This window comes from Camarhynchus parvulus, chromosome 28, assembly GCF_901933205.1.
Source record: "Camarhynchus parvulus chromosome 28, STF_HiC, whole genome shotgun sequence".
In the NCBI taxonomy this organism is placed as follows: domain Eukaryota; kingdom Metazoa; phylum Chordata; class Aves; order Passeriformes; family Thraupidae; genus Camarhynchus; species Camarhynchus parvulus.
In genome coordinates this window covers 5,386,525-5,404,302 of record NC_044598.1, presented here as the reverse complement: position 1 = coordinate 5,404,302, position 17,778 = coordinate 5,386,525, and the positions used below count along the sequence as shown (strand labels likewise).

Sequence of the window (17,778 nt, the reverse complement as noted above, 5' to 3'; positions counted from 1 at the left end):
GCGGCCGCCGGGCCCCGCCCCCCAGCGCCCGCCCGCCAATCCCCGCCCGTACCGCGCTGACGCAGCTCCCGAGCGTCCAATGGACTGCGGGTAACCCGCCAGCGTCGCAACGCGACCCCGCTGGCAACAGCCGGCGGCCAATAGCGACCCTGCGGCCAAGCCCCGCCCTTCCTCAGCCCCGCCCCGACACCCGGGCCCCGCCCTTCCCCCTTGCTCCGCCCTCAGCCCAGGGCCCGCCCCCGCGCTGCCCCCGCCCCCAGGGCCGGGAGGGCTCGGCCAGCGCCGGCCCCACAGCGGGACAGAGGGACACCGGGACAGAGGGACATGGGAACAGAGCGACACCGGGACACCGGGACAGAGGGACAACGGGACAGAGGGACACCGCCCAACGCGGCGCCCTGCGGCAGTGCAGAAGCCCCGGGGGCAGCGGGTACCCCGTCTCGCCGCTCCCGGGCCGCTGGCAGGGGCATCCCCGCCCCACCCCGCGCTCTGGCTCGGGAGTCCCCCCAGCTCATTCTACAGTTGTGTCTGGAACAGAACTTTACACAGACGGTATGATTTGGCAATCTTTATGTCCACAATACATCATAACCATGCACAAAAATCGAGTGGTGTGTTTATTTACAAAGTGAATTGCACTTAACACAGGAACCAGGAATAAAAGTAAATGAAAGGAACCTCTCTTCTGGGTTGCATAAAGGTCCACTACTATTTATAGCCTACAAAGCCTGATAGTCAACACTACCATGCATTATCTGATCAGTGTAAAATAGGAATTGCTGTTATTTATTGAAACAGTGCAGCCCTGGAGATACTCATTCCGTGGAAATATTCCATAAATCACCAACTTCATTTAAGAGTCTGCAAGTAAAGAGAATCTACTCTTCAACCCCCACCTACTTGAAGGACAGTTAGCCTTAACCTCCAATTGTCTGATTTTCCTTAGCTGAAATTCAAGCCCCTACCTTTAACACTGTTCTAGTTTTTTATGGAGGAAAAAATCTTCCCTAGGTGACTGAGCCACTTCACTGGGATCTTCTTTTCTTCTATGGAGTCCAGAAACCTCTAAGCAAGTTCTTCCTTCTGCTTGGAAGGCAAATGAGCACCAAGCCTCAGCAACACTCAACCAGAAACAGATCCCACCCCCACCTTGTGGAGCAGCACAGCACGCAGGGATCAAAGCACCAGGAGTAAAAATACCTCCTGTACAATTTTCCAACAGCTTTTGTTAAGTAACTGCTTCAAATACAGGCTCAGCCCAACATATACCACGCCCAGCCAAGAGCTCTGTGTTCACACAAGAGGTCAGCAGGGAGTCACAGAACAGCACCCAAATGGGCGCATCTCTGGCCCCACAGAGGTGGCCTCCACAGCACACACTGAAATCTCTTTAACAAAGTAGCAAGCAGTCACCCATCAACTGGATTTTTACATTTATACAAGTACGGAGCTTTAAAACTTTCCTAGGAACCAAACCTCCTTGTTCTGTGCAGGCTCCAGTGAAGATCTCAGACTAACTCCCCTGGCTGGAAGCACTGACTTTGCAGGAAAAGAGGATAGATTGATCTGATCTACCCAAGGAATTTATTTTACCAATTCACTGTTTGTATGCTCAGGACCAAGTCACTTTTATGTATGCATTTTGGCCTTCACCCTCCACATCAGTAAGAGGAGAGGCAGCACGATAGACTCCTGCCTAATTCTGCATTAAAGGAGCTGTTCTAGACAGCAGCAGGAGCCTCTGATGGTTCTGTTATGACACAGGTTGTGTTATGACTCAGGGCTTTGTAGTGTTTTCAACAGTTAAAGGAAAGTCAGCCTCAACATCCAAGTAAAGCAAGCAAAGCACACATTCCTTCTTTTCACAGGCAGCTTTCCTGTTACCAGGAATTTTACAAAAGCCAAACTTAGCCCTCAAATCCCTTGGGGCAGATGGAAGAGAGCTGTAACCTTTTTTTGTTTTCCTGACAGTAATACTGAGAGACACACAGCCAGCAAAGCTGTGGGATGAAGCAGTCAAGTTGAGGTTACACATAGTCTGTAATTTCCACATCAGGAAAGCATGCTTAAGGAGCCTGGGCTACTGCAGAGCTTCTCTGAATGTCAGACAGCCCTTCCAGCATTTCCAGCTTCGTCAGGATTCCTCCAAGTCTTGCCCTCAGTAATTCCAGCACAGTAGTGGGCTGGGTTGTGGATGCAGTTTCTAAGGAGCACACAATGCTTCATTCAGGACACCAGGAACCCCAGATCACAAGGCTTGTCCCCAGTCTGTGCACAGGAAGATGGCCCAACCTGGCAGAACTGATCCAATGTCCTTTTCCTATTGTCACGAACAGCCCTGTGCTTAGTCTGGGCAGGGGCACCTCAGACCCACGGAAGGGCTGTGGCTCTGCCTGGAGAGCAGCACAGCAGCCTGGAGAAGTGCCTTGTCTCATAGTGAGGGACCACAGCAGATGAAAACCCCCAGCCCATTCCCAGTGCTCTCAGGAGCTACATGGTGCACATGTGCACACACCAACTCCTCCTGTGTGCCCCAGCAAAGGGCAGGAGGCCCCTCCCTGTCACACAACACAACAGAATGGTCCGAGGTCCACCAGTACTGAGGGGCTTTGGACAACGGAGTTGTTCAATACCCATAAATTTAACTGCACTTAAGCCCTAGACATGGACCTTTCACTGGGACTCTGCAGCAAAGTTTAAAGCCTTCCACAAGGTCAAAGACTAAAGAAAATCTTTGAAGAGACAAGCAAGTAACTAAACTGTTTCTTGGCTTCTCACACCAGGCCAGACTGATTCTAGAAACTTCATGTTAAGAGCAGGACTTGCAGAGTAAGCATGTTAATACATCACGCTGAATTAATAAGTCTTCTAAACAGTACAATTTCTCCTCATGCTATCCAGCTGATTTCTTTATATAAAGTTTGTTCAAGAATTAAGGAGCCCAGCTCCACTAGTGTCCACTTGTTCTCAAATGAAATATTTTCAGTATTTCAGAATTTTCCATTCTCTCGTTGCCAGTTGTCTGAACACTGACTGCACTTCATGTTCTAGTCTTGGACCACCAAAAAGGAGATATCCCAGTTCCCACTTTCTCTCAACAGAATGCTAGTGAAGCAAATACCACATGTTGAAAGTGCTTCCTGAACTGGAGCACCCTTAGGACAGAGCCCTGTGATGCCTACCAAGGAATTCATACCCTCATTCAACGGGATCAGGCTGCAAGCATGCACCCTTGAACCTTGAATGGAACCTCTAAACAAAGCTGAAGAGTGAAAGTGCCAGCACCACGCGCATCCTGTGCTGTGAGCTGGAGCTCTCTCAGTGCATACAGTACAAAATTAAAGGCATTGGTCTGGAAATCTTATAAAAGAAAAGCCATCAGAGTTAACTGCCCTTAATTTTATTACGTAACCAGACAGAACAGTTGAGACTGGAATGTCAGATTTCCTCTTCAAGCACAATTCACAGTTTCATATTTGCTTTGTATCAGTAAAGAAAAATCAACTCACTAATATGCAGCTGGGATTCATCCAGTGAGCTACAGGCTCAGAATACAGAGCAAAAACTCACTGCAAATGGCGCCACAAGCCTTCAGGGAGCAGCAGGTGGTTTCCAGCTCTTCCTTTAGATCATTTCACCCAGTATTTGCCATCAGAACATTCAGCGGATACCGGAGGGGATACAAGTGTGCAAGAGCTAGTGAGTGATGAAAAGCCATCAGAGATTTGCACAAGCAAGCAAGAGACTGACTACACAAAGTTGTGGTAACATTCTTCCCATTCAGCACAATGAAGAATTATAGTAGTTAGCCCTGCTGATGACAAATCTGTTACATCAGTGAAGTACAATCATTTAAGAATTACAGTCTGCAGTTCAGTAAAATGGTAAGAAGAATACAACAGATTAGTAGTTATTATGTGAAATCCTAGTATTATGCATTTTAGTAGAGGTCAATAGTGAAAGATCATGAAGAGAAAGTTCCAGATACTATGGATCTGCAGAAGTTTTACAAAATGTATAAAGTATCGTGTTTCTCTACAACAACCAAAACCCTTACAAGTGCAGGTATATATGTGACATGAAAATATTGCCTCACTCACTCAGACGGGGGCAGGAGAGATCTAGAGAAAAAGCAGCATGCAAAAAAAAATCCCTGGAACTAGCGCAGATCCTGCTTTCAGACACTGACCTACAGTACAAAAAGAAGCCTACTTGTACAGGCTGCAAAAGGTTTCTGAAATCAATATGCTGGCACTTACTGTACAATAATGTTAAATGATTAACATAAGCCATGAATAAATATTACGCCACTTCATAAAGCCTGCACAGGCATTCATGGTGGCAGAGAAAGCAATGCAGACATATTTCATTGTTCCCAAATAAACAAGAATAGAGAAAGATTTCCCAAGCAGGAAACAGTAAACTACACAGCCAGACTAACTGTATTAGGGATAATTACAGAATAAGTAATGTTATTTTCAACAGCTTTCTTATGTGTGTGCAGCCACTAAAATCCTCACTGTGAGACTTCATCAGGACAGAAAACAGAGCATTTGGCAGGATAGCTAGTTTAATTTCTCCCCCATGTTTACAGAAACACAAGAAAAAGAGATATCTGACTATGGGAGGAAAAAACCTTGTCACCTAGTTATTTCTTCAACTGGTAGAGTCAAGTCCCATTGTTCCCCTCCCAGAAAATACAACAACAACAAAACCAAACTGAAAAAATCCTAGCAAAACCAAAACAAGCCTATTTGATAAGTGTGTTTCATGGGATAATATCCAGCAGCAGATTTTCCAACACAAACATGTCTATCAGATCAGTGACTACATTTCAAGCCCAGAAGTCACCACATGGAAGGGGTTTCAGAGGCAAGAGGATGTTAGCCCTACAATTAAAGCTCTAATATGAGAGGGGAGATTTGGGAATGGAATAAAGGAGGGAGGAGGGAGTCACTGAATCACAGGAGATAGGAAGTGCACACAAGTTTCTAAATGAAGCACAGACAAAGTGGAGGGCACAAGAGTCATCTAGAGAAGGTCACAGGTTCTGACAGCACTGGAGTTTGTTGGATTTCTGTCCGTCAGTGGTTGGCGGGACGCTGATATCCACGACGTTGTTGCCAGGAGACTCGTCGTGCGCAGACCGGTCGGCGATTTGCTTCTGCGACACGATGCGGTAGATTTCTGCAAGGACAGCACACGGTGAGAACATGCCAGAACCCAAGAAGGAGAAGATTTTAACTTGAGGGCTCTGAAAGGGAATCTAGGCTAATCAGATGTAGTGTGTAACATCTGGCTGGCATTCCAGTTCTGGAATGAATACACCAGCTCTGTCTGGAAAAGTTATTAAGTCAAGAGTCCTCACTGCCTTCCGCAATAGCACTTCCTATTCTGTTCTTTTTCAATGACTCCATGAAAATGGGGATTATTAAAAGGGTTTTTAAATAGGAAAGGAGCAAGAATGCTCATTTCTAAAACAGGGAACCATTGATCTTTATAGAGTATGCTGCTCACTTTTTTTAAATCACAAAGACAATCACCCAGCAACAAGTTACCTGATGCCCACCTCCACTCCCAGCAACCTGCTGCCACCAAGTAACAGCAATGCTCCTCTCTGCAACACATCAGTTTTCCTACCTACGACAGTAAAAGCTGCATGGGTCCATAAAGGCCCAGACTTCTCCAAATGAATTTATTTTATTCAAACTAACTTAATGCTTGAAAGCATACAGATCCACAAAGCTGTAACCACTGAAGACAGACTGCCAACTTAAAAGCTTTCACAAACAAACTGTTTCAACTGCATACTTAGCAGAAGTCTTGTAAGTGGAAAGGTTTTCAAGTTAAATTATTTCACTGACTATAAGCCCTTGTTCCAACTTCCCTCCATTGTGAAACAGGAAAAGGGCAAGTACTTCCCTGGAAGTCTGTGGTAAATATTATGGTCACATTCATACAGCCACAACCCCAAAACAGCACACCCAAAGCCTTTAGTAAGGATTAAAAATCACAGAGGACTGTGCAGGGCTTGTTTATGAGGATTTTTGGTTAGGTTTCTTTGGTGGGTTTTTTTTGGTTTTTTTAAGAATCTGCACAACATATATTTATGTTGTTTAAAATGGAAACCTTTAACTCAGGGCCAATCTTGTTGCCACTGGCTACCAACAAATCTTTGCTAAAGGGGGGAGGAGGGTTGTTCAGAGGCTGTCACACCTTTTTCTTTCCTGCTCAGTATTTGAATTTCAGCTGTTTAGAGTGGTTGCCAAGCCCCCTTTGCTTTGGGGTAGCATCTTTGGGGTGTTTTGTGGGGTTTTTTTTCTTCCAGCTGTTAGTGATTCCTCAAACAAGTGGCCAGTAAGGAAACTCCTGTCCTGCTGTTCCCATTCTCTTCCCTCCACCAAGTCCCCTGTGGTGGTTCCCAACTCACTACTCTACACAGCACATTTTCCTAGGTTCCTTCTCTTTTAGAAGGATGATTCTCCCCCAGGTGTAATCACTTTAGGAACAGCCTTTTCAGGACTTCTCAGTCTTATTATCCATGTGCCTATGTTACCTGACCAGACAATCTCAACACTTTTGGGAGCCCTGGGTGCTGTGAGAGAGAGGGGTTTGAGTTCAGTTTGCCTGGGCCTGACCTCAGCTTGAGTTGTTACAGCACTGTGGCTCTCCTAGAGTGGCCTGAGGAGAGCATCTCTAACCAGGGTCAGTCTCAAAACAACAAGGGAAGACACGATGGATGGTGACCATTGAACTACACTCAGAACACTAAAATAAAAAATACTAAAACAAAAAATACTGTCTCCAAGTGCCAGGGAAGTTGCTTCAAATACAGCCAAGTGTCCCAGATCAGCCACAAATCTGCTACACAGTGCGAGACCAGCCCAGCTCCAGCTCTGGGCAGTCAGCTCTGCCTCACACTCCAAATGTTTCACTAGTGGCTCTTTAATAACACAGATCTGCTGGGCACCAAATACAGCCCATTCCTCATCTGTCAAGCTTTTACCTATAGAGGCAGCTTGGCTACCCTGTATTTCCTGTCTGCCTCTTCTTCGGCACCTTGGAGTCAGAGCTGGGGTTGCTCAGTCTGGAGAAGAAAAGGCTCCAGGAAGACCTGAATGCAGACTACCAACATCTACAGTCCCCCAAGGGAGCTGGAGAGGGACTCTGGACAAGGGCCTGGAGGTACAGAACAAGGGGGAATGGCTTCCCACTGCCAGAGGGCAGGGTTAGATGGGATAGTGGGCAGAAATTCTTGGCTGTGAGGGTGGTGAAGCCCTGGCACAGGGTGCCCAGAGCAGCTGTGGCTGCCCCTGGATCCCTGGAAGTGTCCAAGGCCAGGTAGGACAGGGCTTGGAGCAACCTGGGACAGTGGGAGGTGTCCCTGCCCATGGCTCACTGTCAATTTGATATCCTCCAGAATCCCCAGGTCCTTCTCTGCAGAAGATGCTGTTGGTGCAGTGCAGTCACCACCCTTGCTATCAGCTGAGAATAAGAGCTCAGTAGTCTGAAAATGGTACCAGCCTGCTTTGGTGCAAGAGAAGATACTGCAACATTTAACTTCCAGCACGGCTGGGGCTTCACTGCTGAGATTTTGTGCAGGCACAGAAGTACACTTACTAGTCCTTTTACAACAGTGCTATTGCAATAGCTTGAACTTATGGAACATCAGGAGATAGAAACTTCCAGGAGATAGAAACCCTCACCCGGGACAGAAAGGGGTGTATGGGGTGGGAGGCAGAACACAAAGGTGAGATCAGAGAGCTTGCAAAGCAACCATTGTTCCCACCACTCATTTCCAAATAATTCCAGAAAACTACAGAGTATGCCCATGAAGAAGATCCACCACCTCAGCTGCTCCTCTGAATCCATAACAAACCATACCTGTAAGGATGTTCTTGAAGGCTTCTTCTACATTTGTAGAGTCCAGAGCAGATGTTTCAATAAAAGATAAGTTATTTTTTTCTGTAATAAATAAGAAGTGGTTCAGTTAAAAAATTTAATGACACTTTATTTCACATTTACTTTGAGGTTTTTTAACTTTTATTTTAGGCCAAACCAGCCAGAGCACAGTAATTTTTTTTCTTTTCCTTGTTGGACAAGGAACATCTTGGTGCTGGAGTTGGTGCAACATTTCCTTTGCCCAAAGTGCAAGAACATTTTCCCCACTGCAGCCCTTGCTCAGGCAAACAACACAAAATACCATTCTATTCTGGCTACAGATCACATCCAGAGGTACCGTGAGCAAGAGCCCCAGCAAAAGCACATCAACCGCTACAGAGACACAATTCTCCTCTGCAATCCCAAGAAGATCAACAGACCTATACTTTCCTAATCAGACCCCACTTCCAAATAACAATGACCCCCTGAAACAGTCTATTTTCTTCTTTCCTCTTACAATGCAAGTTTTTAAAATTATTATTAAAAAAAGTAAGTGGTTAACACTCAAATATCATACCTAGAATGGTTCTCTATCACCTGCCCAGGAACAGGCAAATTCCAGTAATGGAGCTAAACAGCAACAACTGGAGCATCACTAGCAATTTAAAACAGCCTTAGGAGGAAGTCCAGGGTTAAAAAGTAAGAAGCTGAACCAAGTGATCAAAGAAATAGACTATCTGGGGCACCCACCAACTTGTTCTGCTTTTTTTACATAAATGTCACTTCTCCTCCATCTGAACATTTAGAGCGGCTTTATTACCCTCAGGGTACTTGCTTACCAGCAAACTTCATAAAGTGTGTATAAGCAAGCCTTGGTAATATTTCTAGAGGTATATTAGAAGTTGTACGTTTACATTCCACCTCCAAGCTTGACAGCCACACAAAAGCTGAATATCCCCAGGCCTTTCAGGACAAAAGAATATCTGACCAGTGCTCTGCCAGGTAAGGAAGAGAGAAGGAATGCAGTGGCAGCATCTTACATAACTCACTTCTCCCAACAAATGATAATTCTCAAACCTGATGATCACTGCATTTAAGCGAGACTAGATGACACCACTACACGTATGAGTGCTCTAGAGCAGCAACCACCCCATCTAAAAGAAGGTTCAGCATTCATTTGTAGCTGTCCACATTGATATCTACTCAGCAGAAGCAGGCCTCTAGGAAGGAAGGATGGACATTTTATATTGTGATATTTTTTATTTTTATTGTGATATTTTCTCTTTTAAATATTGCTTACTGTTTCTAGCCTTGTTAGAAGAAGTGTTTATTCTTCAGCTACCACGTAGCTCAAGGACAGTGTCTCAAAAACATGTACTACCACCAGATTTAAAAAACAACAGAAAACTGCAAACTAAAAATGGCAAAGAAAATTCTCCAAAAAAAACCAAACCAATCACACATGCTAGTTAATAAGTCAAGATATTTCAATATAAAAAAACCCAAAAAACCAACAAAACATCTCAAGTGCCTTTTTTACGGTTCAAACTAAACCTTGAGGTGGGAGTTGAGCCCTGGACAAAGGGTGTGATCCCCCAGCCCCCGTGCGTACCTGCGAAGGCCCTGGCCTCGTCGGTGGGCACAGCCCGCAGGTGGCGCAGGTCGCTCTTGTTGCCCACCAGCATGATCACGATGTTGTTGTCGGCGTGGTCCCGCAGCTCCTTCAGCCAGCGCTCCACGTTCTCGTAGGTGAGGTGTTTGGCAATGTCATAGACGAGCAGAGCCCCAACAGCACCGCGGTAATATCTGAAAGCAGGAGGCACAGCCCTTCAGCAAGAGCTCTGTCCCAGCCACACCAGCACACAGGCCATCCCGCTCTTCTGTAATGAACCCCTTCAGAAAAAGTTGTGCTGATGCAGATACTGTTGTTGGAGTGGTTTTGAAGCCGAAGACCAAGTTCCAAATGCAGGGTTTTTTCCTAGTAGCATTTCTAAAAAAATCCAGTGTGTGTACCAAAATTCTGGAGAGCCTCCAGAAACCAGGACTGAAAATGTCCTGTCTGCTCCAGCTGTGTATAGGAAAATTCACCATTGCAGAATTGGTACAGCTGGGAGGTTTTTGTGAAGTAACAACCTAACTTTCTCCTAGGAAAACAGCCCTTAATAAAATGTCAGTATTTGTTCCTGATCCTTCAACTATCTCCTGTCCCTCCTACAAATTAAAGAGGGGACTCTGGACTATACTGTCACTATCCACCAACCTCTAATCCAAGAACACGGTCTGCCTCCTCAGTGCAGGTTTGGGCCCATTTCAACACAAGCCAAGGGCTCAGCTCAGCACAAGTCAATCCGTATCAGCAATCCTGTAACATCTAATATCTCTCTTCCACACAATCCTACCATTTCTCCTCAGTTCTGCCAGCACCTGTCTGACATGTTGTTGAACTGAGTCAGGGCACCAAGTCAGCAGAAATCATTCTCTTTTCCCTGATGTTTGGCATTTTGCTGGCCGAGCAGGCTGAACTGGCTGAGTGATGTGTCAAGCAGCAGTTAGTGCCAGCACAAAGGAGAGGCAGGATCACAGGACTGCAGCTGCACTAACTCCCAGCAGTAAAACCTGTTGTTGTTGACCCAGACTAGACTAGAAGTTTTTACAGCAAGAGCAAGGGTCACAAAAAAATTTCTGAAAGTCACACTAACAATTCCAGAAAATATGCAATTTGAAATTGTCACTTACATCTGCTTCTACGTCCCTTTCCCTACAGACTGCTCCCTTTGGGCTTCAGGGTCTCCTGGTTTTCTCCCATCTTGACAAAATTCCTTTTACCTTGAGTTTAATGGCTCAATCTGTTCATGACTCAGAAACATGTTTTTACCTTTAAAAACTGATACACATCTGTAACATAACAAAAAATCAACTCACTGATCAGAAAATGCTCTGGACAACCAGGCCTGATCAAAGGATTTGCTTTTTGTCCTCTGCAGGATACTTTTGCCAGCATAGAAACAGGTACACTTCAAACCAGTCTGCGGATTAACAAGGTGGCACAGGTGAAAAAGCTTCTCACCTCCAGGGATTGTGCCTAATGCTGCACAGCCAGCACTATCATTGTTGCCTTCCTGCTTCCTGGCTATTCAGTGTCTGCGCTCAAGGCTGTGACTAATTCAAAGTCATTGAGATTTCAAAGGACTTTGTGGCTGCAGGTTTTCCTAAAAATACCCTCAATCTCAAGACTGAGGAGGCAATTGAGACCAGAAGCCATGGGTGTTACAGTAAGCCACCATACCTAGACCAAAACTCGATACCAACAGTACCCAGCTTCCATCTGAAATGACACTCACTCCACATAATGAATGCAGCACATTCAGCACAGACAAAATCTAAATCCCAAAACTCAAACAGAATTTCCCACAGTTTTGATTTAAGCTGTCATTTGTTTCCGTAACCGTAACATGAGAATCTAAAAAGTACTTTCATTATATTAATCAAGAGAACACAAAAGTATTTGCTACCTTATGACTTGGATCCACACTGAAGTCTGTCACAATGACTTTGTCATGTGTGCCAAATATGTTTCTCTCTACCCATACATTTATCTGCAGCAACTCTGCTGGAATTCTGTTGAGCAAAGGCAGAGTACTCACGCTGAGGTAATGGCGCGGTATCGCTCCTGGCCTGCAGTATCCCAGATCTGGGCTTTTATCGTCTTCCCATCCACCTGGATGCTCCTGGTGGCAAATTCCACCCCAATGGTGCTCTTACTTTCCAGATTGAACTCATTGCGTGTGAAACGTGACAGAAGATTACTTTTCCCAACTCCAGAGTCTCCAATCAACACAACTGAAAGCAGAGACATTATTTTCACAATTAATTTCTCATACCAGCACTGACTCCAGGCTGCAGTGTGGCCTGGCAGGCAGCATCCTCCAGAAACGCAGTCAGATAACACAGGAGAGACAACATAGATAACACCACAGTCTTTACTATGCACTCCTTGCTTTCCCAAGCCCAGAAGAGCCCCAAGCTGTTTTGTGGTGAGTAGCTGCCTGATCCTCAGAGGTGAAAATGAGAAATTGCTACAGTGACTCTCAAAAGTCAAACAAAGTGCTTTGGAAGCCCCAACCACTGCAGCCCGCAGAGGTAAGACATGCCCCTCACACACTCAACCTTTGGCACAGGAAGGCTACAACCCATATTTTAAGAAACACTACAGGCAAGAACATGGCAACAGGCCACTTGTCTGCCCAACAAAAGCCTTTGTACAGTGTAAATGTGCTCTATTTTTATTTAAAAAAACAAAAAACATGGTAAGTAAACAATCATTTGCAGTCCCTGTTGGAGTCATATAGGGTCTTCTAATTCAATGATTTAATTAATAAATATGTTCACCACAAAAAGGGGAAAACAGGAGATATTTGGTACTACAAAAAAGATACAAAGCAAAGCAGAACTTCATCCAACAAAACAGGTTGTAGTAGACTGCATGAGAAGTAAGAGATGAGCTAGAAACCTCTGCCTCCACACATGGTGTTGCCATGATAACAGAAAAATGTAAGAGCAGAGAGACCTTCAGCGCACAACACCCAGCTTTCCTGAAAGGAATTGTGAAAACAAAGGCACATCTTGTGGCAGGAGGTTCCCTCTACTTTTTTGCTTATAGATGAGACAAGAAACAACAGAGAGAAACACAGCTGAAACAGCTGAGCCAAGCTCCCTTCCTCTCACAAACACTCTTATCACATACCCTTTGGAATTCAAGTGTCCTGGCTCAAGCAAAAAAGGAAGAAAGGCAGCCAGCCTCTGTGAGCTTCTTTAACCTTGGGAATATTTCCTACTCCAGTTCTAAGCACAGATTTGCTGATCTTCCTCATTCATATGGTCTGCTTTTCCTACAGAAAAGCAGACACGGACAAAAACCAGTCCCAATTTCCCCCCAGCAACTACAGAAGAACCTTCTCATTGCACACCTCCAGAATGAGCTCACCAGTGTTTTCCCAGGCCAAGGATCATACTTGTCTTTTAGTGATGCTACAGCTTTTCCCTGCTCAGGCCATTGTTTGAGGATGGAGCTCTGGCAGCACCCTGCTCCAGCTCGCTGCCATCCCAGCCCTGGAGCACATTCCCAGGCTGCTGCTGGACCCTGGAGCTCTGCTGCGACAGCTCCCGAGCTGCACAGGGCCATTGTTGAAAGGCTGGAGAGCCCCTGTGCAGCTCATCTGCCTGAGAGCACAGACAGACAATTGTGCTAGCACAGCTGAACAGCAAAACACAACCCAGGCAGGAACGGGCAGCCAGCACATCATGGCAAGGCACCACAACTCCCCACCCGGGAGAACTTAAACCAGCTCTCCACAGTGCTCTGCCTTCCCTGGCAAACAGCCTAAACCACTTTCTAGGGTATGAGAACAGATAGATAAAAAAAGATTTTATTCCAAGTTCTAACTCTAGGATTTTGTCAGCTTTATTTTCCGGACAAACAGTTTTTCATCACTAATTCCATGGGACCTTCCAAGAACAGGCTGAGGTCACCCACCCTGCACAGGGATCTGGGGCTGGAGTCGGCTCCATCCTATAGCAAAGCCCTGGCCAGAACCAAAAGTAAGAATATCCACCACACAAGCTAGACCAGATCAGAAGACCCCTGAGGCTTCCAACTGTTTCTGAAGGGAGCTATCTCCCCATGGTTTTGCAGCTGGAGAAAGCATAGCCTTTCCATATTCTAGCAATCTCCCAGGCTCTGGCATTTTAAAAGTATCAATTTGGGGCATAAACCATGCAAATGGCTCTCAGGTCATTAACTCCATCTGTTACTGGAAGAAAATTCCAGGGGTCCTGCGCTCCTTTGGCTGATTATTCACAGGCTCCCTTCACCATGCTGCCCCACATTCCAGCAGAGCTTCTAGGAGAGCATTTTTCAGAAGTTAAAGGAAGGCAACCAGATCCCAATTCAATAAAGAGCATTCCTAGAGTTTCCATGTGCTTCTTATTAATACCCAATCTTGAGCACTAAAAGGGCATTTTCACTTTCAGGAGAAAGATGCCAAGACTGGGGGCCCCACATGCAGAGAGAAGCCACAAACTTATTTTCTACAGGAGTTGAGCAAGAAGATACCTTCAACATTCTGGACTAAGTGATTATATCCTGGGAAAGTTTCTAAATTTGGTAACAGACCACCACACAGTATTGCCTGTTCAAATTCAGAAGTCATGACAGAGAAGGAAAGAGTTCCAAATGACAGCTTAAGAGTATGAATACTCTCTAAACACATCTCACCAGAACCGAGGAACTCACTCTCGAAATGCCCCTAAGGGCCACACTGGTGATGAAAAGATGCGCTGGTTTGGCCCTGTGACACGAACCAATAACCAGCACCAGCCACCTTCAGATGGCTCTAAGCACACAAACAAGCCTTGCATAGTGCCCTGTTTATATCCTGCATCCCGCTCTTTCGGTATTTCCTGATTTTCTCTCTCCTCCAGCACCCCCTGCCCCTGTGTGGGTTATGCATCACCACCACATTACCCATCCATCAACTCAGTCACCACCCTCACTCTGCTTCCTGCGTCTACAACATCCAGAACTACAGCACAGTCCCACCCCAAACACCTGCCCTGTATATTGAGATCCTTGTACAAAACAAGGCAAAGTCAGAATGAAAATTCCAGTGCCATACATCACTGGTAAAAAAGGGAAAATAAATAGATCAAGTTTATGACAGAATTCTAAAAACACTCATTTATTAATATAGGAAAAAGAATATATACTTTTGAGTAGCTAAGAAGATTAAGACTCCCTCTAGCAGAGACCATCTAATGAGAGTTTGTGATAAACCCGAAGCACATAAGGTTGCCAGATATTGGTGACTAATAGGATACACATTTGTTTTTAAAAACCACAGCCTCAGCTACACAGAGACAAATCAGAGCAGTCTAAATTCCCACAAAAGTAAAAGAAAGCTCTTTTACCCTATGGCTGATTTTTCCTGCCTTTTTCATGAGCCAGCACACATCTGCACAACCTCAGATTTAATTTTTAAAATAAGCACTGATAATACCTAATCTTCTTGGGAGCAAAATTAATGTGCAGATCACACTTAATAGGTACAAGGCTTCCAACATTTTTAACGGCTCTTCAAAGGTCATGAATTCAATTCCAAATCAACGCACTCAAAACACACCCTGAAAAGTCCTTGCTTTTTCACCATCCCTGCTACAAAACTAACTGGGAATAGAGGCCAGAACTGCTGGCTTCACTTGGGTGACATCACTGAGCACAGCCACAAGCTCTTTGCAGCCTCACTACCCCACGCAGCCCTGCACACACAGCTTGGCTCCTTCCCCCAAAGGATGGTTTAGGCACTTTGGTAAAGAGTAATATTTTGGTGTGATCAATAAAATAAGCAGTTCTGTTGGGATGCGCACAGAAAAAAAGGGAAATTGGGAACAAAGAAGCACTAGGTCAGCAGAGCAGATCTGACTATAATCACACACAATCCCAGACTGCTCCCAAACCTGAAGTTAGTCATTGCCTGCCACATGCTGTCCTTTGGAAATAGGTGGCAGGGGAAACAGTCAAGCCTTAAATTTAATAAAAATAAACCTTCCCAGACTTAAGATCCTCCTACATCATTATTTCTACCTCTAACTACTACACAGACTGACAGAACATAGTTCAAAAGACATCTGCGTAGCTAAGAAGGGGCTAAACCACAAACCAACCAAAGTCCTGGACATCATTATGTCCTTGAGGTTTAATTCTACTATTGAAGGAGGCAAAAAGAAAAGTAGAAGAGTTGGTCCCACAGCAGAGCCCTCATCCCACTTGGTCCCATTTATATTACTTTTTGTCTAGTCCCAAAAAGCCTCAGAAGAAGGAAAATCAAACCCACAAAGAAACCTTTCTCTATCTACTTTTTTTTTTTTAGAAATCCACACAACGACCCCTCCCAAAAATGCACAGAAAAGGACAATTCTCTCACCTGTTTTTTATTAAGTGCTACAAAGTTTGCCAGCATCACCACAGCACAGATCCTGACCAAATGGCTTTAGGTTGAGTCTCATTCCAAATAACATTAAAAACGCATTTCAAAGCAAGTATTTTTAAGACGAATGCATTCTCCCTAGCTAATTGACTATTCAGAGAAAGAAAAAAATAAGTACAATTTTTAGGCTTTCAAGTTCCTGGCTATTAAACCACCTGGGAAACAGACTTCAGAAGGAAACTACTTTAGACTCAGACAGTTTAGTATATTTTTACAGGCTGGTTGTCTGCAGAGAAGAAATAAGGGCTTTTTTACCCCATTGTCTTCAAGATTCAACCCACTGTAAAATAAAGAAAGTGAATGGGCAAATACATTTATAAAATATTTCCCACAGATGAGTAACTGTTCTTTTCTTTGCTCCACAAGTTCAGAATCACTGCTGCCCTTGTGAGCGTCCAGGTACAAAGACATCGAACACCTGGGAAATTGTGACAGTAGCAAGAGACCCCCAGAACCCTCACAGACCGCCACGGCACCGCCGGCACTGCCCTTCCCAAGACTGAACTCTTTGGATGGAAATCAGGTTTCAGCCACTCTACTAACAGTAGATCTAGTGCAAAACATGCTAGGAAACCAAAGACGAGGGTGCTACACCCACCTGCACTGCTCCTCGGGCCTCACAGGCAGAGCTGTGGGTTGCTCCGGGAAATTGGTCAGCTTGAGCCTCTGGACAGGCAGGAGGCCGGCCTGGGGAAACACCCACGGGACAGAAACCCCGAAGCCATCCCACGGATGACATCCTCCAGCTCCCCCCGGAGCCAGCGCAGGAGGAGCAGCACCGAGCCCCCACAAGAGCCCTGGGCAGCCCGACATGCCACAGGAAGGGGCAGGGCAGGCGCGGCAAACACCCATCAGCACAGGCAGTTAACACCGCTCCGGTCCCAGGCTCCCAGTACCGGCGCTCAGCGGGGACCTGTGAAGGAGCCTCCACCGAAGCTCACGGTTTTGCAGCTCCGACTCGACACCAGGCGATCTCCAGACAGCCACAGGCACCGCCGGGCACAGCCCCGGCCCGCGGCCCGCCCGCTCCCCGCCGCGGCTCCGGTCGCCCCCGGGGATCGCAGCCGCCCAGCTGCTGGCGCACAGCCCACGCGAACCGGGACGGGACAGGGCGGAGCGGGCAGGCCCTTGCGGCTCTCCCGCTGCTCCCCCGGCTCTGCCCCGGCTCCAGACCAGGCCGGGGGCCCACAAGGCCGTCCCGCGCACCAAGGCCGCGGCGGACGCCCCGGGCCCGCGCGGCCCGCTGGTCCCGGCCGAGACCGGCGCGGTGCGGCGGCCGTAGCCCTGCTAAGTACGTACCTTTGAACAGATAGTCGTACTCGTCGTCGCGGGTGCCCATGGCGATGGCGGCGCCGACCCTCTGCCTGCCCGGCACCGACCGCGGCCCAGCCGGGGAGGGGCGCTCCAGCACGGCCCAATCAGCGCCCGCCAGAGACCGCAGAAGGCGGGTACTACGCCAGACCCATCAACGACAGCCAATAAATGACGGGAATTCCGCTGACTGGCGGGGAAACGGTGCCCAATCGAAGAGAGGCAGCTAGGGAGGGGCGGTGCTTGGGTGCCCGAGCTGGGACCCTGAGAGACGGGGCGGGGCCGGGTGGCGGGGCGGGATTTGTGTGAGGGCAGGGGCGGGGCTCTGGGGCGCGGAGCGGGGGCAGTCTGCTCGCGGCGGGGGCTGCGCCCGGTGGGAGGTGGCCCTTAGGGCCATGGGGACCCTCCCGGTTTGAGCGGGATCGCTGGGAGAGAGGTTTCGCCACGTTTGAGAGTGACCCCCGATCGCTGGGGCATGGCGTCAGCTCTGGGCGGGGGAGAGAACCGGCCCGGCCCGGGGCGCAGCGCAGCAGCGGAGCCGGGG

At 46.9% G+C, this 17,778-nt stretch overlaps 1 protein-coding gene across 1 annotated transcript; it reads right to left on the bottom strand.

Annotated features, from left to right (window-relative positions):
* Positions 1 to 555: 555 nt before the first annotated feature.
* On the bottom strand, positions 556 to 17,340 carry RAB11B (RAB11B, member RAS oncogene family). The gene is made up of 5 exons (XM_030966580.1): positions 17,223 to 17,340; positions 11,526 to 11,721; positions 9,494 to 9,687; positions 7,885 to 7,965; positions 556 to 5,187 (listed from the first exon to the last, which is right to left on the bottom strand). Exons 1-5 carry the CDS (start codon positions 17,260 to 17,262, stop codon positions 5,042 to 5,044), a joined length of 657 nt encoding a protein of 218 aa, XP_030822440.1. The 5' UTR covers positions 17,263 to 17,340; the 3' UTR covers positions 556 to 5,041.
* Positions 17,341 to 17,778: the final 438 nt, after the last annotated feature.

Coding starts and splice junctions, on each gene's coding strand:
- RAB11B (XM_030966580.1), bottom strand. CDS start 17,262: ATGGGCACCCGCGACGACGAGTACGACTATCTGTTCAAAG. Junction 11,722..17,222: donor GTACGACTATCTGTTCAAAG/GTACGTACTTAG, acceptor CTCTGCTTTCAG/TTGTGTTGATTGGAGACTCT. Junction 9,688..11,525: donor TACCGCGCCATTACCTCAGC/GTGAGTACTCTG, acceptor TCCTGCTTTCAG/ATATTACCGCGGTGCTGTTG.